The 21,473-nt window shown below is 37.0% G+C and overlaps 11 protein-coding genes and 1 non-coding gene across 12 annotated transcripts; 6 read left to right on the forward strand and 6 right to left on the reverse strand.

The window, feature by feature from the left end:
• Positions 1-342: 342 nt before the first annotated feature.
• CDC21 (thymidylate synthase) lies at positions 343-1,257 on the forward strand (the record flags this gene model as incomplete). The annotated part of the gene is made up of 1 exon (XM_003958530.1): positions 343-1,257. The coding sequence occupies one exon, from the start codon at positions 343-345 to the stop codon at positions 1,255-1,257; it is 915 nt and encodes a 304-aa protein (XP_003958579.1).
• Positions 1,258-1,325: 68 nt separating this feature from the next.
• NUP133 (Nup133p) lies at positions 1,326-4,802 on the reverse strand (the record flags this gene model as incomplete). Its single annotated transcript, XM_003958531.1, has 1 exon — positions 1,326-4,802. The coding sequence occupies one exon, from the start codon at positions 4,800-4,802 to the stop codon at positions 1,326-1,328; it is 3,477 nt and encodes a 1,158-aa protein (XP_003958580.1).
• A 235-nt stretch (positions 4,803-5,037) lies between these two features.
• MTD1 (methylenetetrahydrofolate dehydrogenase (NAD(+))) lies at positions 5,038-6,018 on the reverse strand (the record flags this gene model as incomplete). The annotated part of the gene is made up of 1 exon (XM_003958532.1): positions 5,038-6,018. One exon carries the CDS (start codon positions 6,016-6,018, stop codon positions 5,038-5,040), a length of 981 nt encoding a protein of 326 aa, XP_003958581.1.
• Positions 6,019-6,908: 890 nt separating this feature from the next.
• On the forward strand, positions 6,909-9,359 carry TRZ1 (tRNase Z; the record flags this gene model as incomplete). Its single annotated transcript, XM_003958533.1, has 1 exon — positions 6,909-9,359. The coding sequence occupies one exon, from the start codon at positions 6,909-6,911 to the stop codon at positions 9,357-9,359; it is 2,451 nt and encodes an 816-aa protein (XP_003958582.1).
• A 51-nt stretch (positions 9,360-9,410) lies between these two features.
• On the reverse strand, positions 9,411-10,670 carry MSA2 (Msa2p; the record flags this gene model as incomplete). Its single annotated transcript, XM_003958534.1, has 1 exon — positions 9,411-10,670. The coding sequence occupies one exon, from the start codon at positions 10,668-10,670 to the stop codon at positions 9,411-9,413; it is 1,260 nt and encodes a 419-aa protein (XP_003958583.1).
• A 302-nt stretch (positions 10,671-10,972) lies between these two features.
• ECM4 (S-glutathionyl-(chloro)hydroquinone reductase) lies at positions 10,973-12,079 on the reverse strand (the record flags this gene model as incomplete). The annotated part of the gene is made up of 1 exon (XM_003958535.1): positions 10,973-12,079. One exon carries the CDS (start codon positions 12,077-12,079, stop codon positions 10,973-10,975), a length of 1,107 nt encoding a protein of 368 aa, XP_003958584.1.
• Positions 12,080-12,437: 358 nt separating this feature from the next.
• KAFR0Htrna9K lies at positions 12,438-12,536 on the reverse strand. The gene is made up of 2 exons: positions 12,499-12,536; positions 12,438-12,474 (listed from the first exon to the last, which is right to left on the reverse strand). It is a non-coding gene; the product is annotated as a tRNA-Lys (tRNA).
• Positions 12,537-13,861: 1,325 nt separating this feature from the next.
• KAFR0H00410 (uncharacterized protein) lies at positions 13,862-14,737 on the forward strand (the record flags this gene model as incomplete). The annotated part of the gene is made up of 1 exon (XM_003958536.1): positions 13,862-14,737. The coding sequence occupies one exon, from the start codon at positions 13,862-13,864 to the stop codon at positions 14,735-14,737; it is 876 nt and encodes a 291-aa protein (XP_003958585.1).
• A 154-nt stretch (positions 14,738-14,891) lies between these two features.
• SGT1 (co-chaperone SGT1) lies at positions 14,892-16,073 on the reverse strand (the record flags this gene model as incomplete). Its single annotated transcript, XM_003958537.1, has 1 exon — positions 14,892-16,073. One exon carries the CDS (start codon positions 16,071-16,073, stop codon positions 14,892-14,894), a length of 1,182 nt encoding a protein of 393 aa, XP_003958586.1.
• A 418-nt stretch (positions 16,074-16,491) lies between these two features.
• NOB1 (rRNA-binding endoribonuclease) lies at positions 16,492-17,880 on the forward strand (the record flags this gene model as incomplete). Its single annotated transcript, XM_003958538.1, has 1 exon — positions 16,492-17,880. The coding sequence occupies one exon, from the start codon at positions 16,492-16,494 to the stop codon at positions 17,878-17,880; it is 1,389 nt and encodes a 462-aa protein (XP_003958587.1).
• Positions 17,881-18,304: 424 nt separating this feature from the next.
• Positions 18,305-20,308, forward strand: SIS2 (phosphopantothenoylcysteine decarboxylase complex subunit SIS2; the record flags this gene model as incomplete). Its single annotated transcript, XM_003958539.1, has 1 exon — positions 18,305-20,308. The coding sequence occupies one exon, from the start codon at positions 18,305-18,307 to the stop codon at positions 20,306-20,308; it is 2,004 nt and encodes a 667-aa protein (XP_003958588.1).
• A 229-nt stretch (positions 20,309-20,537) lies between these two features.
• On the forward strand, positions 20,538-21,461 carry DRE2 (electron carrier DRE2; the record flags this gene model as incomplete). The annotated part of the gene is made up of 1 exon (XM_003958540.1): positions 20,538-21,461. The coding sequence occupies one exon, from the start codon at positions 20,538-20,540 to the stop codon at positions 21,459-21,461; it is 924 nt and encodes a 307-aa protein (XP_003958589.1).
• Between the last annotated feature and the right edge of the window lie 12 nt (positions 21,462-21,473).

Genomic DNA, 21,473 nt, shown 5'->3' on the forward strand with positions numbered 1-21,473 from the left:
TCTTCAGCACTATTGGAATCTCCTCTGTACCTTTTACAATCAGGCTCTCCGACTTGAATCTGTTGAGTACCTCCGTAATTATTATTCGAACTACTCTGTAAAACTGGGATAAACTGCCTCTCTAACCTTCTGTTCTCAATGAATATCACTACTTTCTCACTCTTCGCTGTACCACTTCTCAAGTTAATGTTGAGAAAATATGGATTGTGATATTGCACGTGATCTGAAAATATCTAACACGTAAAAGAATTTTGATAATAAAACGCGTAAGTGTAGTTTAAGCATCGAACCATAGAGATATAACCAATCCGTTAGTCAAGGAATTGAGAATAAACTAGGGCAATGACAGAGCAAGAAACCAAGAAGATTACCAATGCTGAAGAATTACAATACTTAGAGTTATGCAAGCGCATTATCGAAGAAGGTGAATTTAGACCAGATAGAACGGGTACAGGTACTTACAGTTTGTTTGCACCACCACAATTACGTTTTAATCTGAATAACAGCAGATTTCCGCTATTAACTACTAAGAAAGTTTTTACTAGAGGTATCATTTTAGAATTACTCTGGTTCATTTCTGGTTGTACAGATGGTAAAAAATTAAGTGAGCAAGGTGTCAAAATCTGGGAAGGTAATGGTTCCAGGGAGTATCTTGATGGTTTAGGCTTGACTGATAGAAGAGAGGGTGATTTGGGTCCTGTTTATGGGTTTCAATGGAGACATTTTGGAGCGAAATACAAGACTTGTGATGATGACTATACTGGCCAAGGTGTCGACCAATTACAAGATTTAATCCATAAGTTAAAGACGAATCCATACGACAGACGACTTATAATGAGTGCATGGAATCCACCAGATTTTCCATTGATGGCATTACCACCTTGTCATGTCTTTTCCCAGTTCTATGTCAGCTTTCCTAAAGATGGCAAGCCAAAGTTATCCTGCCAGCTATATCAAAGATCCTGTGATATGGGCCTAGGTGTTCCCTTTAATATAGCATCATACGCATTACTAACCATCATGATAGCGCATGTGTGTGATATGGAACCCGGTGAGTTCGTTCACGTTATGGGAGATGCACATGTATACAGGGATCATGTCGACGCGTTGAAAGAACAGATCTCTAGAGAACCAAGAGATTTTCCAAAACTCAGAATCAAGAGAAAAGTCGAAAATATCGACGATTTTAAGCTTGAAGACTTTGAGATCGAAGATTACCTACCACACGCGAGAATTCAAATGAAAATGAGTGTATAGTTTATATATTTGCTTTTTTAATCACTTAATAATTTTCGTATTATACAAGTAGGTACCTATACTATTTCTTACTTAAATTCCATTGTGTTGATTTCATAGTTGATCACACAATGACTGCCCGTCACTTCATTAGCTAGTGAAAGAGCCGAGTGTAATCTTTTCTGCAACTCCGAGCTGTCAGCGGTCAATCTCTCTATACTTGCACTTATCAGCTCTGTTACGTTATTGATTTCCTGCTCATTCAAAACATTGGAATAAACGTGCTTTAGATACTCTCTCGATAGTGTCGAGGTATCCGTAATCAAGCTTACACTTGGCAGTGGGAAGTTGGCGAAATATAATTTTTGTTCAAAAAACTTCTCTATCACTTGATAAAGTATACTATTCCTGATATCTTCTTGTAATCGATCCATATCACATAAAACACATCTTCTCCAGACCATAGAAATAAGTATTTGTTTGAGTTCATATTCCAAGTTGTCACTATTGAACGCTAATAACTTGAGAGCATATACAAAACTTTCACTGTCAGATAACAAACTGTACAAATCAATGACTTCAACAAATGGTATGGTCTTTTCTTGTTTCAACTCTTCGACTTGCTTGTTGTAGATAATTTCAAATTGTGTGTTTTTGTATCTATCATTCAAACTGATGTCCGCATGTTTTACCTTTTGATAGAGATCAAATTCTCCATCTAATATATCAAGCTTACGTTGGATATTGGCTAGCTCGTCATTATCAACATTAGTTTCTTCTACCAAACCACTTAATTTGGCAATATTCAAAGACAGTTGATTCTTTGTAATCGACTCACCTAAGAAATCAATATTTGCTAGTGTATTAGATGCTTTTTTATAGTCATCATCCAGAATATCTTGAATCCATGAAAATTGGCTATATTTGGGATAATTGTTATTGAAAAAATCAATTAGTTGATCATGCTGACTTGGGAACCTATAAAACAAATCATGCAATTTATTATTCTTAATGTAGTATTCAAATAATGTAGAGGAAAACGGATATTGGAATTTGTCAAAAAACTGCAAATATAGCTTTTCATTGTTTGGAATCAATTCAAGCGTTTCGATGAGTGCTTTTAGATCATTATAGAATTCTGTGATCTGTAAGGATTGTTCTTCATAGTTCAACTCACATAAAACTCTGTTCCAGTCAATGTGATTCTCTTCGTATAATTTATCCATTGATTCAATAGCTTTAGAAAATTGGTCATTTTCCTTGCTATTAGGCAGGAAACCGGATTGAGATACCCATATCTTGGTTTGGTTAAAAAAATAATATAATATTTTTAGTAATGTTAAAAATTGTTCCTTTTCATTTGTAGTTATTGAAATCTTTTCCTTATCTAAGGAGAACTTATAGTCAAAAAATATTTTATTTAATACGGTTAAGTTTTCTGGGGAGATGAACCACGGTAATTTGGTTTCATCAATCTCCAATGGATCTAGTCTTAAACTAGAATGCCTCAATGTTTGCTCACCATCCTCTAATACGCACTCATAAATACAAGACGCAAGCAAATCTATTAAACTTGATTTGAAGTTAACAGATTCCGAAGCCACATTAATATCAGTCAAAAAAGCGGAAAACAGGTTAGGAAATTCGCTTAGTCTGTTAAGTACGATCTCATCTACAGTCCGGCCACGTTTTTTAAGCACTAAAGCCCAAATATTGTTTAGCTTACTAGAAAATTCATCCGATCTGGAAACGAATTGTAACAATCTTAAACAGCAATTCATGATTTCAAATTTTTCAACTAATGCTAATTTTACCTTTGGTGATACTTTATAATTGAAATTGAGTTCAGTAAATTTCAAAAGGTTCTTGAAAAAACCTATTCTCAAGTTCAAGTGCTGTTGAAGGTTGTTAGTTGTTGGTGGGATATATCTACCAGTTGAGTTGAATATTTCATCTGCCGATAGAATTAAATCGCTTTCAATTGCACCATTCTCTAGGAAAATATCTTCTGATAAGTTGAACTCGACTGGATTATTTGAAGATGATGTGGCAAAGTAAATAGCTTGGTCAACATGAGATTTGATAAAACCGGGTGTTTGTTGAAGTTCATTTATATCATTGTTTGTCGGCTTGATGGTGATTTTCATTATTCCACCAAGTCCTTTATTCATCAAATATAAAGAATCGGTATCATAACCACTACCGATGATGTCAACGTCCTCTCGAAAACTTATTATATCTTCCCATTTTCTTCTTAACGTGTAGTTTGAATCCAATTTGGAGCTCACTTGAGTCAATATGACAAAATGCTTGAATAATACAAATACAGATGTAACAGGCGAAGAAGTTTCATGAAGTGCATTTGGAATGAACAGTTTCGGTAAAGGATCATCCTTGAGTAAGGGTGTTACCGTGGTGTTTAATCTGTAAGTTGAAAATATGGTGAAATTGTTTGTCCTTTCATCGAATATTATGGTGGATAGGATATAATAGGTTTCGTCATTATTATTGATTGAAGATAAGAACAGATGGACGTTTGGATTAGAGTGAAATAGAGGATGTGCATCAAGTATTTTCAACGAACCATAGGCGAACGGGTATAGATCTTTCAAAGAATCTACTATTTGTCCAGATACATTTGTACTAATTCTTTTAAATGAGTTCGAAGAAACCGATAATTGCCAAGCTTGGAATTCTCCACTAAGGGTAGTAATATAAAGTAACCTTTCGCCTTTTCCAACAATTGGACCGTTTTTCAAAGATACAACATTGTGGGAAGAAAGTTTTGAAGAACCTAAACGAAAACCAAACAGGAACTTTTTGGATGCCTTTATTAATTGTTGTTTCAATTGAACAGAAGGACTGCCGATAGAATCTCTAATTGTTACGAACAATACTCTGCCATGAGAAGTGGCTACTACAATACCAGATGGCTCACAGTTTGATGCATGTGTAACGTATCCATCACTATCGTCTAATTTAAGATCCAAAGTATGAGCCAAGTTTCTAGAAATTTGAGAAGAAAGATTATTAATCGAGTCAATATCTTCAAAATAGGTAATTAGACCTGAATTTTTTTCAATAATGACAATCCCACAATTAGAAAAACTAGATGAATCAGTTATATCCTCCATTGTAGAGGGCCATGTTACCAAACATAACGGTAATGCATCAAGTTCACCATGGTCTGAATGCAACGGAACTCTATATTGGGCACCAAAATTCGTGCTTGTTTGCTCTGTCGAGTAATCCCACACATATAGGTTATTTAAATCATTAATGAGAGCTTTCTTTGACGTCGTATCAACACTACCGCTCAATAGTTGAGAAGTTGTAACGTTATTTGGTAAAGCTGTGGCAAGCCTTTCCACAGTGTACTTTTCATTTTCTGTGAATATCTTAACTTGGTCGTTTTGTGTGAAACTCTTGAACGAGTCCATAGTGGTATCCATCGTGGAATCCACCATTGCAGCGTAGTTAACAGTATCATCGTTATCCACATAGACGTTCGGTGAAGGAGATTCCAATTCCTTTCTCAATTGGAAAAGAGGTTGATTAGAGCCCATTCTGTTCACTATTACACGGGCTGATCTCTCGGGGTGTCTTCTTCTATGGATATCAGCTAGTGAATGTTTATAAAAGTTTTCTTGAAATCTACGAAATTTTTTCTTTCTTTCTATAGTTCGCTATATAACAAAAGTACATCATAGAGGTATCGAGTAAAAAATGGTAGCAACACTATTAATTGTTTATATAAAGAAATACTGTATTATTGAAGTCGTAAGGTTGAAGAGAATATACTCAGTTGGAAGGCGTTTCTTGGTTCAATTTCTCTCTGTTTTCTATGAGCCTCAGCATGTTTCTTAGAAGCATGGCGATGGTCACTTTCCCGGTCATGGGCACGTATAGCGAAGCCTTGTTCTTTACTTCATCGTTGAAATTCTTGAAGGATGAGAAGTTTATGCAGCAGGCACCATCTCTCACGTACTCTGTTGGGAATTTGTATGATTCGGAGGGAACGCCAGTGATAATTACGTCGCATTCCTGGGCAAGTGATTTCAATTTGTTTTGAGTAAAATCACCCAAATCTTCGACGTGATGTCTTGAATACTGTATGCTCTCACCTCTAGTAAATTTTTGGATGTTATTTATGTCAATAGAGTAGACAATGGCTCCGTCATTAGCAAGCAAAGCTGCTAACGGTCTCCCCACAATTTCAGATCTGTTTATAACCATACATTTCTTCCCATATAGATGGTTCCCGTATGGTAGTAAGCTGTTATAAATTTTCAAATATTCGAGAATCTTGACGATTGCCAGTGGCGTGCAAGGTAGAATAGACTTGAGTTGTTTTGCATCATCAAGGTATCTGACGTTATGGTAGAGATTTTGATAATAAACATGATTCAACCCTTCAACATCTTTTTCTTTGCTCACTATTTGTTGCAGATACTGATCCTGTGCGTTACCAAACACTGGGAAGTAAATCATTATCCCATCTACAGAATCTTCATTATTAGCTTCAATTATGCTTTCCTCTAGAAGGTCCTTATCTTCGAATCTTCGTAACTCATACCTTATTCCCAGGGATTCAGATGTTTTCTGTGTCCATGTAGCATACATCTCCGCAGCAGGATCATTGTTGGCTAGAAATCCAACTAATAGTGGTCCGTTGGGCCTCTCCTCCTTCAAATCTGCAATTTTTGAAACTATTTCATCAGTGTACACTTTAGCGATGGAAGAAGCTAATATGGTGCGACCTGGTTTACTCAAGGATGACATAATATTGATGGATGTGCTGGTAAGCTATCTCGAGACAACTTTGCGTTTGCTGCTCATTAGCTGACATTGTATTTATATGTAAATTGTAATGTCAATCATCGAAAGACGAGTCAAATTTCGAACTCTTCGCAGAGTCAAAAGAAGAAGTCACCATCGGTATCCATACTTACAGTCATCCAGAGGGTTCCATCTTTGAGTAAAGTAGAGCATATAACGTTAGTGATTAAGTTTCACTGGAAGTCCTGACTCCGAATGTTTGTCTTGACACTCTTTCACTCTAAAGTTGTGTTGCGCTCCATACAACCAAAGAACACCAAGAGAATTGAGCTATCCTTGCACAGTATCACTGCGCAAACTCATCAAGGGCTGTACCGGGAAGATTGCTTGATCTTGGGAGAGTCTGTCACAGCAATTGAACTGAGTCTCACCATCTCCAAGCATGGTCCGCGTAGAACGCTGTTAAAACCTGGCGTAACCTACCTGGCTCCTCAGCTAGGCCCATAATACAAGACTATTACCACACCCGTAGGCTTTATACGCATATGGCAATACTACAGTAAGGCTATCTCAACTTGTGTTCATGATATTATACGTAACTGCCAATCTGCTTTCTTATTTCGGCCGAAGCTGATTAACAAATTTTTCACTTTTAAGCTTTAGAGATACTAACCTCATCGATTAGTGATTCTACAGCAATAGAAGGTGCTTATTGAACACTCTACGCCGTTCCGAGGTTACTAATCATTGTATTTCATTCTAGAAAGTGTCCATCCAAAGTTCCGTCCTTAAAGTTGTTGTCCTCATATTCTGAAAGGCTTCAGCATTCACTATTTCGTAATAACCAACAAGCATTACGCTATTTTCATCGAATCCACCATAGTCACAAAGCTATGTTTACTGTAATCCCAGTTACTCAACCTTCATCAGACACGAAGCATCCATTATTACTGTTACAGTCAGTTCATGGTGATCGTTACATGTTTGGTAAAATTACAGAAGGTGCACAAAGATCCATCACTGAAAATAAAATAAGAATTTCTAAACTACAGAACATCTTTCTAACTGGTAATTTGAATTGGTCTTGTGTTGGTGGGCTTCCTGGAATGATTCTTACAATTGCTGATCAAGGCAAAGATAAATTATGTTTGCATTACGGTAGTGAATTGATTAATTATGTAGTCTCTACGTGGAGATATTTTGTCTTCAGATTTGGGATCGACTTATCCACCAACACAGAAGCTTTTTACAAGGACAAATTGATAAATGTGAGATCTATAACCGTCAAAGCGTCTGAAATTAATGAAAAACATTTCAATAAAACAGAAAACGATGCACTTACTGCAATTATTTCAAATATGTTCCCCAAAAATGAACCTACCTCAAGGTATGATCCATCTTCCGATCCGTTACTCAACGTTAATTTACCATTGAATGCAGAAAATTTCAAGCAAAGCTCTTCCACAAATTATGAAATTAAGTTCAATCCGATAAGAGGTAGGTTTAAGGTGGACGAGGCAGTGAAACTTGGAGTCCCCAAGGGTCCATTGTTTGCAAAATTAACCAAAGGTGAATCTATCACCTTACCAGACGGAACAACAGTTTTTCCAAGTCAAGTTTTAGAAAAGGAAAGACAATTTGCCAAGCTTTTAATAATTGATATTCCAGATGACTCTTATGTTGATTCTTTTATTTCCACTTTCCAAGATTATGATTGTAGTGATTTAGGTGTCGTTTATTACTTTTTGAATGACACTGTGTCAATAAATGATAGATTAATCAAGTTTATGAACTGTTTCAATAGGCAGAATAGAAATATAAATCACATTGTATCGCATCCAAAAATTTCTCCTAATAATATCTCATTTATGGGATCTACCATAACTTTACTGAAACTAAAGGCTCTCCAATTGGAAAGTTATAATTTACCAAGACTAGATCGATTAATGTCCAAAGAGTTTTACGATTTTTTTCAGAAAAGACCTTCCTTTCCCGGCACGTCAATGCTACAATCACAACCTGATCCAATTGTATCTGAGGAATCCTTCGATAATAGTAAGGTCTTCGTTTTTGATAGAAATACGACAGTTGCAGTGAACGCGTATACTAAAGGTGACCCACCTGCTGACTTAAGCTGTGAAGTCCACCAAAACAACTTCAAATTTTCATGGAAAGCTTTGTACGACAAGCATATCAAACCATTAAATTTACCAGCTGTGTCATTTCCAAAATTAATCGAATCACAGCTAAATGTGAACAATTTCAATAACTCTAACGAGACTACGAAAGAAGTCGAAGTTATAACATTAGGAACAGGTAGTGCACTACCTTCAAAATACCGTAATGTTGTTTCGACATTAATTAAAGTACCATACTTTTCCGATCATGAGATGAAACAAAGAAACATTATCTTCGACGCTGGAGAAAATACAATAGGTACCATAAATAGAATGTTTTCATCAATTGATAAGAAACGGATTTTCAAAGATTTGAAATTAGTATATCTGAGCCATCTACATGCCGATCACCACCTTGGCATCATTAGTTTACTTAAAGAGTGGTACAGGCATAATCATGACGATGAAAATGCAAAAATTTATTTAGTTACACCATGGCAATATAACAAATTCGTAAAGGAATGGCTACTATTTGAAGATTCTAAGATTTTAGATAGAATACAGTATATCAGTTGTGAACACTTGATAAATGACCGGTTTGTCAGAATGGAGACTAAGGCTTTAACTTTGGATGAAGTGACCAAAAATAGTAACGGTATGAAAAAACGCAAATTGGAGTTAGACCAAACGTCCTCCTACAGGAATTTGGATTTGATCCGTGCCATGTACAGAGATCTCAACATGATTTCTTTTCAAACTTGCAAAGCTATCCATTGTAATTGGGCGTACTCAAATTCGGTGGTATTAAAAACTTCCAGTAATAAAAGTTTCAAAATATCGTATTCTGGTGATACAAGACCGAATATAGATAAATTCGCGAAAGAAATTGGTCACAAATCTGATCTTTTGATCCATGAAGCAACATTAGATAATGACTTAGTCGAAGATGCAATCAAGAAGAGACACTGCACTATAAATGAAGCTATCAACGTTTCTAACATGATGGAGGTCGACAAGCTAATTTTGACACATTTTTCACAAAGGTATCCAAAAGCCCCACAATTGGATAATAATATTGAAATACAGGCTAAAGAGTATTGTTTTGCGTTTGATGGAATGATTGTAAATTACGCAACTCTTGGAGGTCAAAAAGCTATATTGCCCATGCTGAATAAGGTGTTCTTAGAAGAGAAAGAATCCACTGAAATTGAAGAAGAGGAAGATTAAAGGAATATATATTTTTATTTGCATATCGTGTATATATTACAATATTGGAGTTTAATAACCATTAATTATTTTTTTCAATGCCATCCTAGCATCATCTTTTTCATTCGATGATGGCACTTCGTCATTTCTTTCAGTTGAATTGGCATTTTTTATTTTTGGCGTTATCTTATAAGTTAGTGATCCATTCATGGTTTGTTCTATCAAGGGAGTACATTGAATTTGAGTACTATTGTTGATACTGGGTGTCTTTGGCTCCAATTTCTGTCCGACAGATCCAGAATTGCGCCTTTTGATGGGAGAAGAGTGTGATATTGATGGCAAGCGATTTCTTGGAGATGATAGCAGGATGTTTAAGGCGTTACTATCAGTATTACTGAATTTTTCTGATATTAACAAAGGATCACCGCCGGATATCTTGAACGGAAATGGTGAAGATGGCGAACTATCTTGACCTGAAAATCTCAATGGCGACATGGTTGAGAATTTTGTGGGCAATAAGGATTTGCTTTTTGGGGTGTTTGTAATGCCATTAAAGCCAAATATATGAGCACTCTGATCGACAAAGGATGGAGTCGAAGTCACATTTGAATTATCCAGAAGCACTTGATCTAAGCCCACTATTGGAGTAAAACCAGTTCTAAGTTGGGAAGTACCTCTTCTTGGTGTTGATGGAGGTAATGGAGAGGAGGTAATCGTCACCTGGGGTATGGCATTAGCGTTACATGCTACCTCAGAAATAGACGACAGAGGTACTGTCACTGAGCTTCTTCTCTTACAGGAGGAATTTTTTATGCGAGGTTTCTCAATCTTATTATCACAAGTAGTTTTTTTCAATCTATTTGTAACATGAGTATTTCTCATCTTCTTCAGTAAATTCAAAATTTTATGCTTGTCATTAACCAAATTTTTCGTTAGCGACACTGCACTGATGGGATTTCCTGTGGGTACTTGCAATTTTTTGGGACTCGAGGATAGAGGACTTGATATCATGGCTTTACCAGTGCAGCTTATCGTTAAGGCCAACTTACCTCCCAAGAAAGAGTTCACTGGAGGCTCGGAACAATTTTCTTCATTGAATATCGTATTATATTTTCTCGATTTATTGAAGGGTGAAATCGGTACAGGAGGTGAACTTAATAGGTTATTTCTTGGCACCGACTGAAATAAATTGTCTGAAGAGGAAAAAGGCGTAAATGGAGAGCTACTTATATTAGTGACAGCAGTATGGGTCGCCCTTCTTGGAGTTGACGCTTTTGCATTTCTTTCAGATGCAATATTTGCACTAAATTTTCTTGTACAATTCATGCTCATTGATTTATAAAAATAATATCTCGAAGAAATATAATAAAAAGAGGCACAAGATGAGTAATATAATAAAATATCATGATACCACAGGTCTCTTTTACCTTATATATGGTAACGTCAAAAAAAAAGTTCAGCAAAGCACGTTAGAATAAAAACTAATTTACGCGACATTTCCGCATTGGGAAAAATGGCTGGCACCGCATAACAAAATTTCCCTATTAGGAACTGGGCCTGATATATACCATAAATAGACATGATATAGAGGGATTTACATCGATATGAGACATGGCCAAGTGTCATTTGGGGGCCTATAAAGATCTAATGTCAGGTTTTGGACCTAAGGGGGTGATTCCCAGCAAGTTGATTCTTGTGTGGGAACGAGTGTAATGTAATTTGATGTGATCGAAATTTGTGGTGGCTCTGAAGGCCGGATTGTTCCAGTACAAGTTTCTTAGCCACAAATGTATGTGTGGATATCCATCCCTAATGGTGGTGAAATTACATTTGAAATGCTGAACGTAGACAGGGTCGAATCTGATGATTGTAGTATACAACCTGACATCTGCTTCAGATAGTTGCTCGCCAACGGTGAAATAGTGATTTAGAATATCTTTTGTGTTACCATCAAACTTTCTTTCCAAAGATTCGTATTTTTCCTTAAGAACTTGTTCTACTTTATCTAGATGGTTGAAGACATTTGTAACTTCCTTTTCATAAACAGCCGGATTCTCAGCGAAACCACTTTTGTAAACACCGTTATTGATATTATCGTAGACCCAGGAATTGAACTCATCGATCTTTGATTCTAATTCTTTGGGAACTAAGTTAACAGAATTGAATTTCTTATCATCCACGAAGTCATCGAAGACGCCGCTGTTGAGGATTCTAATGATGTCAGCACTCTCATTGTTGACAATGGTTTCAGTCTCGGTATCCCATAATACAGGAACGGTAAATCTTGCAGAATAGTCGGGATTACTCTTTAGATACAATTCGCTCAATCTGCTGAATTGGTGATTTGGATCAAAAGTTCCGTCAATGAACATTCTTTGTGAGTCATTTTTGATAGTACCTGCAGGATGTGAGTGATCCGAATCATTGTCTTTGATACCACCAGAGAGAGTGTAGAAATAATCGTTCTTTCTATCAGCAGCAGCAGTAGAATCTGGTTGTAACATTCTCCAGCCCTTTTCGTCCAAATGCCAGTGAACGACGGTCACGCCGATGACAGAAGTCAACCCTTTCAAAGCTCTTGTAATAAGCGTCCTGTGAGCCCATGGACATGCTAATGAAACATATAGCCAGTATCTATTTTTGGCCGGTTTATAAATTGGATGACTTACAGAGATTGTTTCTCTGAAGGAAGAAACTTGTCTTTTGAAAGCACCGTCTGTACTAGCCCACTGTTTTGACATTGTTGAATAATTGTATACGCTAAGTCTTGGTATTAGATGTTACGATAATGAATTCAATGGTTTTTATGAAAAGACATTTATCAATGGACCCTCCCTTTATATATACAGTCTTCTCTCTCTAACCTTCACTGCCCGATGCCGAAAGGTTGATTTACTTCCATCATTATTAATTATTATGTAAAAGGGATCCTTTAAAAAATGTCTCTGGCCACATGTCGTTGCATGTGATTTTGATAAATTTGACTAATGAAGACAAACGATGGCCGCAATGAAACGGTGATATATGTCGCTATGGTGTGCGATACTAGGAGAATGCATACGCCAAAGATTGCTAAAGTTTTTTAGAAAAAAATAAGAACTCCTCATAGGGGGCTCGAACCCCTGACATTTCGGTTATCCTTGCTTAAGCGTAGATTTGCTTAAAAGCCGAACGCTCTACCAACTGAGCTAACAAGGACGAGTTCTTGGATTTTCTCCAATGATTGGCAGATTCCCGAAACGTTCCTCAGTGCATGAATGACCATAATAAGTGATACTCGAAAATTTTTTCTGCAATTATGCACATATATATACATTTCAAACTATGTGCATCTTCATTGTGACAGTCCATGATGAACCTGTTTTTTTTGTGGGAGGTATTAGAACTTGTAGGAAGTTTAACAAACCTCAATAGTGTACTTAATATCGGAAGCAGTAGCCTTCGCAGAAGATAGATGTCTTGCAACAAGAATGCATAGGTTAAATATATAACATTCAAATTGTACTTGTTTGTAGCAGCATATTACCCTTTATATATAGGTTAACATCAATCCACATTGTAAAGTATAGTTACCTCGTAGACTATCATCATCATTTGAAACTTCTCTTTCATATGAAACTTTTTTTATTGGCAAGCGAGGTTATCATTTTGCTTGTGAAATAATTAAAACCAAGTTGTGGAAAAGAATTATCTTTAAAAGTTATTTTGTCGATTGAACAATAAAACAGCGAAGTTAATAGAAACTTGTGAGCTTCAATTTCCTTCGTACACTTTTCGGCTTCTTTTTTTATGTGAACCTTTTTATTAATAATGATGAAGGGTCTTGTTTTAATTCCACCACTCTCCCCATATTTGCCAGTTTGCAGCAATAAAACAATAAAGAGAAAATAGAATTAAACAAACTGATAGAAACATGTAAGTATAGGAAGATCCAATTTTTAGAGAAAACAAAAATAAATTTGCTGGCCAAGCTGTCTTGCCACGCGGTCTAGGAAGAACAATAGCAGCTGATGCTTGCCATCATCACACTATGACTAACTTTATTGCCCGAAGTTTAACATTTTGCATATATTTAACGTTAAACCCTCGCATTTTTCGATCAATCACATATTTATGATGGGCTATTTACAAGAAATATATATTTTGCCAAGACGCCTACTTTAAATCCATATTTGATTCAATTTATCCAGTTACGGTAATCTAATTAAATTCTCGCAAAATTCTCGGACAAAAATGGAAAGGCGTATAGTCCCAAATTGGAAAGCTGTAAATATCACATTATGACAGATACCACAGGTGATGTTTCACATATGTCGCTGCATTATATAAAAACATAAAGAGTTCCCTAAGGCTCAAGTAACTAAGGTTGGTTTAGGCTATTTATTTTTTAATACAAGAATATTTTCTAAGGTGTTCTCTATTTTTGGCACGGTAAAAGAGAAAGGCTGCTAGAATCTTCCAGGAGATATAACGGGCGTTGAACAGATAGTTACCAGGAAGCCACAAGATCGCCAGAACCCAGCATGCAAAAAGGTAGTGCCGAAGACGAAGTGCATAAGTCGTTTTCAACAGATATCTCTGAAATTTGTGGGATTTATGAAATGGACCGTGACAATCCGGGTGCACAAACCAATAACTTTGAACAATCATCGCGTGTAGTTTCTGAGTGTCATGCTGAAACTTCATCAGCTGTAAAAAATGACAGAAATAAACCACCCAAAAGCTTTCCAATAATTGTCCAGAGCACGAAAACAAATGTAGGAAGGATAAAGAAGGCTGAAATCAAAATTTTCTCTATTGCTAGTGAAAGACTGTTGTTGGATGCTTTGGAAACACGTGTATCTGGTAATACACCTAGCAGGAATCCTTTCAAACCAGTTACACCAATACGTGCCTTGTTAAACCAATCAAAAGGCTCTAATAATAACGGAAATTTGCATTCTCTGGGAATAAATTGTTCCTCCGTACCAACTTCTATATCTTCACAATATGAGTTAAATACACCTCAAACTCCAGACACTAGAAGACCAAAAATAGGTGTATATCCATCAAAAGGATATCAAGTCAGGGAAGCCAGTGATTTCATAGAGCCCGAATACATCGTGGGCAAAAGTACCATGCCTGGATCGATTTTTCAGAATAATAGACTAAAATCTCCATGCACTATTTTGCCAAAGATAAATTTTACGAAAAAGAACCTGTCTGAAGATGGTATACAGACGTCAGGCTTGTTCAACTGTATGATACAAAAAGATAGGCCACTACCGTTCAATCTAAATTTTCGGCATCGAACCAACATTACTAAACCATTTGGCTTGACCCCAATGTATTCAAGTAAATTCAGAAGGTGTATGAACACAACTACCAAAAATAATATACTCAGCAGATCATTCAACTGAAGAATACACGAAAAAAAATTGATGACCCATCATCATGATAAACTTCAATAGATATTCTTAAAATACATACATATATAATTCTTAATATCATATTCGAATATTTCAACACCCTCGACTTATGCTAAACCAGTACAATGGCTGCTAAGGGAGGCGGTTACCAATGCTTAACCTCCATACCCTCTGGTGGTGATGTTTCAACCGATTTTTCTTTAACATCATCCCAATTTGTATTCAATGCAGTACCATTACTTTCAACAAATGACTTCATCATTGCTCTTCTAGTATCTGGGTCCGCGTCTTTGTACAACTTTTGGAAAAAGCCATCAACACTACCCCCCTGTTCTTCGTTATCATCTTCATCATCTATGTTTAATTTTGACCAATCTATAGCCCTTTTAGAGGATGTAGGATAGTTTAGTGTTGTGTCATTGTTGTTAACGTCACTGTCATCCGATGTACCTTCTAATGAATTCCATTGAGAGTTGTCCTTTTTAGCTAAAGTTATTTCTAATTTTTTAGTGAATATTTTAATCTTGATATCAGTTGAGACAACTTCCTTTGCTAATTTCACATTGTATTGGAATTCAGAACCTGTATCCGGAATATTGAATGAAACCGAAAGATGCTGATCCCGTGAAATAGTTACATTTACGTCACTTTCTTTGGGTGGCAGGTTAGTTGTGAACAAAGACAAGGTTATTGAATTTGAGGTCTGGTACCAGTCAGTTCTAAACTTTGGTGTATCTTGTGGCTGTGGAAGTGGAACTGAATTGTTTGTTGCAGGCAAGGCCAGATTCTGTATTGGTATTCCAGCATTAGAAGCTGCAATATTAGAAGCGTCTTTCATTGCAGAAGACATGCCCTCAGAGTCAGATTTCCTATTTATATCCACCCCAGTGACAGTGGCCCCTTTCTTCTTGGCAAGTTTCTTCAATTTTGTATTTAGGCGGTCTTCCCACATGTGTACCGTAGGATCCGTGTAACCATGCGCCTTTGCATCCTGAAAGAACTTGTTTGCCTCGTCGTATTCCTTATTATTGAAATAGTGTATGAAAAATCTGAAATTAACAAAACCTATCTTTGATTTAGATCCTCTATTCTTTGCAATTTCCAAGGCTAGCTGTAAACTTGACTTTGCTCCGTCTAAAGTTTCCTCATTGTGCCAATCAGCGAATCCATAGTACAGTTTCTCCAGTGAAGCAGCTTTATAGACCAATGCAGTTATATTTTGTGAATTGTTCTTTAATATAGTATCGTAATCCTCTAAAGCCTGCAACGGGTTCTTATCATCGTAAAGAGTCTTATACGCTCTCTTCAAATCAGTCTCAATAGGCATCACACTCAACCTGCTATGTGCAATCTACGTCCTTTATTATTAACCCATCTAGTAAAGCTTTGTATGCCAAGTGATTCCTCTGTAGCTAAAAGCACTGACAGATGTCTACGTGGAAAATGATAATCTACAAAGGAACTTCGCTATTACGGCATCAAAATCATAAATTGGGGCTAATACGTGAGCTACTTGACCTTATCAACCTTCTTACATGCTGGACGATGGATCATGACTTGATACAACCAATAGCTGTAGAAATGACGACTTTACAGTGGGAAGCATCCATACCTCACATAGAATTCCAGCTCCTACACTGTTTTTTTTCTTCGATGCGATGAGATGGAAAATTTGAAAAATATTTGAATGTTTAAATATTGCAAGATTTGATGGGAAGTAACCCACCAGAGAGGTACTGCCAATCATGACTGATACTCAACCTGCTGTTGTAGCTCCTGCTATAATCAACAAGAAGGCACATTTGAACGCTTTGGTGTTGGATGCTACGCCGCTCATTACTCAGTCGTACACGCACTATCAAAACTATGCTCAATCATTTTATACCACACCAACTGTGTTCCATGAAATCAAGGATGTCAATGCTAGAAAGAATTTGGAGATCTGGCAAAGTCTGGGAACTTTGAAACTTGTACATCCATCAGCAGAATCGATACAAAGGGTCAGCAATTTTGCCAAACTTACCGGTGATTATTCAGTCTTAAGTGCCAATGATATACATATCTTGGCCCTGACCTACCAACTAGAATGTGATTTGAACAATGGTGACTGGAGATTGAGGAAAAAGCCAGGCGACATTTTACAGAAACAAACTGAAACCACTTCCGTTGACGCTGGAAAGAAGAAGAAAAATCGTAGAAGAGGTGGTAAGAAGCAGAGAGCTAAGAGAGAAGCACAATTAGTGGAAGAAGCTTCTAATGAAGAGCCGAAATTAATGGAAGAAGCTTCCAACCAAGAACCACAAATTGAAGGAAATGCTGCTGAAGAAGTGACGGAAAAAGATGAAATACCTGAAATGGAAGAAACTTCTGACAAGACGGAGCTTCTAGAAGAGTATTTAGAAGAAGATGATGATGGTGAATGGATTACACCTGATACATTGACAGAAACAATGATCAAGGACAGTGGAGAAGACACCACGGGATCAAGAAATGCGGAACTCAGTGAAAAGGAATTATCCCAAGCCTTAAATAATCCAAAGAACCAAGTCGCGCTTGCGACTGGTGATTTTGCCGCCCAAAATGTGGCTTTACAACTCAATCTTAACCTGATGAATTTCATGTCCGGTTTAAGAATAAAAAGGTTACGTAACTATATGTTACGTTGTCATGCGTGTTTCAAATTGTACCCACTACCAAAGGATGGAAGATCAAAACATTTCTGTCCATCTTGCGGTGGTCAAGGTACTTTACTGAGATGTGCCGTGTCAGTAGACTCCGAAACCGGTAAGATAACACCACATTTAAAGGCAAATTTTAAATGGAACAACAGAGGTAACCGATACTCTCTTTCCAGCCCTCTTTCTAAAAATTCTCAAAAGAAATATGGTAAAAAGGGCTACGTTCATAGCAAACCGCAAGAATCTGCCATATTGAGAGAAGATCAAAAAGAATATGAAAAGGCACAGAAACAAGAAGAGTGGACCAGAAGACACAACGAAAAAGTTTTAGACAATTGGATTGGTGGTGGATCTGCCGAAAATTATATATCACCATTTGCAGTTACTGGTCTAAAACATCACTCTGTGCGCGTTGGCAGAGGAAGATATGTTAACAGCACCAGAAGAAAGAAATAATCACCACTGCATATTATCACATAAAACTCTGTACACTAGGCAAGAATATATAGCCTTCACATACTCATGTAAAGCACTTAACCATATCCACTATTAGTAATGGTCGATGGAACACTCACGTGATCATTAATCCATATAGCTCCATTGAGCGGCAAGTCACGTGGTTGAGTTGAAGTCCGAAAATGACGTTCCCTTCTCCCTTTGTTTGGATGACAATGATATCAATAACATTTGCCACTTACAAATGGTAAGATAAAACCAAATAAGAAAGGTTTATCTATACTGGATTAGTCGTTTTTGGGACACTTGTTCATTGTGGTTCACATATCTGTAAACCAGTTTTAGATTATCCACAGCAACAGATAAAAACAACGTATAAGTGTGATTTGAAACACCGAAAATAGACTTCAACGGTATAGAAATAATGGCTAGTTTTGATTCTAAGAGGCAGACTCCACCTGTAATTCCTCCAAACCTTTTAAATACTGGACCAAGATCAAATCCCGATGGTTCCATAAAATCTAAATCTGATATTGAATCGATTATCAAGAAAGCATCACCGGGTGCCTCAAATCAAATTACTAATGTCAACAAGACAACAAACCTAGCTAACTCTCAGACAAAATCTATAATGAATGTTAGTGGTACATCTGGAGCTGTCGTTAGTAACACTCCAGAAAGTGGCTTGAAGAGAGTGGCAACCGTAACATTCAGTGATTCCAAATTGCCAACGGGAACTAAGCCACAGCAACAACAATCAAGAGATCTTCATAAATCTGGCTCACCAGGAATATCATCACTTGCGAAAGAGACTATACAAAGTTCGCCTAAGAATATAGCTGAAGAAGAGGGAATTTACACTAGTACTCATAGTTCTGAACCAGTACCAAGAGTAGAAAAAGAAAACAAAAAGGCGCCCCCATTAAACATTCTAAAATTCCCCTTTGTTATAGATGATGATGACTCCAAGGACAAACAGCAAGGTTTGAAAGAGACTGAACACCCTCATTTTTATGTTGAAGATCCTTTGCATACACCAACTTTGCAGACAAAGGCTACGAGCCCAAGACCCTCCATAGTAACAACGCTACTTCAATCCACAAAACAAGAATCTGACAAAATTTCTGTTCCTTCAAAGGAAAATTCAGCCCAACAGAGCATACAGCAACCTGCCCAAAAAAATCTGGAGGCTGTCTTGGAAAGTTCTACCGCTGCTGCTAGACGTGACATTGCTCCCAACATTCCAAAAAGAGAATCAACTAAAAATCTAGATATAAGACTACCACAAGACGATGGAAAGCTACATGTTTTAATAGGTGCTACTGGTTCTTTGGCGGTTTTCAAAATCAAAGGCATGATTAAGAAACTAGAAGAGATTTATGGAAGGGATAAAATATGTATCCAAGTTATACTAACGCGATCTGCAACAAGATTTTTTGCTAAGAAGTTTTCTAAAAAGGTCAAATCGCTTGAAAAAGCACAAAGACTGACGTCTGAATCATCGGTGGAATCTTTAAAGAATCTTGAACTACAACCCCAATCAGTATCTTTACAACAGCAGCAAACGTTATCTAAGCCCTTAGTTACACCCAATGCTGTGCCACAAAGAGTTCCTAGTAATTCGTCTGCATCAAATACCGCACCTTCTACAGCTACGACAGGCAGTAATAGGGCTACAAGCAATCCATTGCTTTCTCCTCAACTATGTTCGATAAATCAATTAGAGATACCTCCACATATACAAGTTTGGACAGACCAGGACGAATGGGATACGTGGAAACAAAGAACTGACCCAGTATTGCATATTGAACTCAGAAGGTGGGCTGATATTCTTGTGGTTGCCCCTCTAACTGCCAACACTTTGGCAAAAATTTCGTTAGGCCTTTGTGATAACTTGCTGACCAGTGTAATAAGAGCCTGGAATCCAATGTTCCCTATTTTCCTAGCACCCTCAATGGTTTCGTCGACTTACAATTCCATAATGACGAAAAAACAATTGTCTGTCATAAAAGAAGAAATGCCCTGGATTACTGTGTTTAAACCTTCAGAAAAAGTTATGAGCATTAATGGTAACATCGGATTGGGGGGTATGATGGATGCTAACGAGATTGTGGACAAAGTTGTGATGGAATTAGGTGGATATCCTGATGATGAGGAAGAAGACAATAACGATAACGAAGATAATGAAGACGAAGAAGATGAAGAGGATGAATGTAATGATAACGATAAGACGAAAGACAACGACGATGATGCTAATGACGACGAGGAAGAAGAAGAAGATGAAGACGATGATGATGACGACGACGACGACGACGACGATGAAGATGAAGATGAAATAAATGAGAATATTGAAGGCATTAGAAAACAACTCATATCCAACGAGGTCGAACAAAACCAATTACTAGGCTATTCCAAGTCGTCAGTTTAGCAAAAATTGTGGTTTTCTAAACTGTTGATCACAATATCAGCGATGGAGTTTTTTTTCCGGTCAGGTTAATATGATTAGTAATTAAAAACAACTTATTAAAAAAATTGCAAATATATCCAAAGTATATACATTGGATATAATATGTTTGGTATTATCTCCTCTATCTAATTTATAATCTGTAGAATATTCTAAACGTTAGACTTCAAAGCCGAAATTACAAAAGTCATCAATGTCGACAAAATCAGTCGGTTTATTATTGATTCATCCTGCGATAACGACGACGCCAGAAGTTGTAGAGAAGATCAGGAATGACAGTGATAATATTAATTTCGTTCATCAATTTTTAGTTAATAAGGTGAATGATGGTACTATCAAGCTGGACGATTCGAAGTATGACTTTATTCACTATCTGACGCCTGAGGCGCCAGACCAGATAAAATTTCCTAAGAAGTTGATCTCAGTTTTAGGAAACGCATTAAAGACTTCAGGAAAACTTTATGGGTTGTCTGATGTCTATAAATTAGATGCGTTGATCAATGGCTTCGAAGTTTTCAATAATGACGGTGAATACTACTGGCTCAAGAACGCTACAGAACCAGCGAAGGCCGTTTCATTGAAGTCGAAGGAAAGAACCGGTCAGCCAGTTTCTTTACTTCCAAAATTCAAGAGAAAGGATATCAAAAAATCAAAAGTCCATACGGCTATTCCAAGCCTCGATGATTCAGATAGTGATGAAATTGGTGAGAAATTAAAGACCTTTTCTATAAGTAGCTTAATGGAGGAAACTAGCGATGATGAATCAATTGATGAAGATGAACTGCTAGATGGTGAGGACATCAAAAATATTACCATGATTACATGTGGAAAGAGTAAGACGAAGAAGAAGAAAGCCTGTAAGGACTGTAGCTGTGGCATAAAGGAGGAAGAAGAGGAGGAGATCGATGCCATTAGGAGTAGACAGGCTCAAGTTATCAAATTTACTGAGGATGAATTAACCGAAATTGATTTCACCATCGAGGGTAAGAAAGTCGGTGGTTGTGGTTCCTGTTCTTTGGGTGATGCTTTCCGGTGTACTGGTTGTCCGTACTTAGGTCTACCTGCTTTCAAGCCAGGTGAGACTATCAATTTGAACAGCATTTCTGATGATTTGTAGGATATTATTAGA

Source organism: Kazachstania africana, chromosome 8 (assembly GCF_000304475.1).
Source record: "Kazachstania africana CBS 2517 chromosome 8, complete genome".
Classification (NCBI taxonomy): Eukaryota; Fungi; Ascomycota; class Saccharomycetes; order Saccharomycetales; family Saccharomycetaceae; genus Kazachstania; species Kazachstania africana.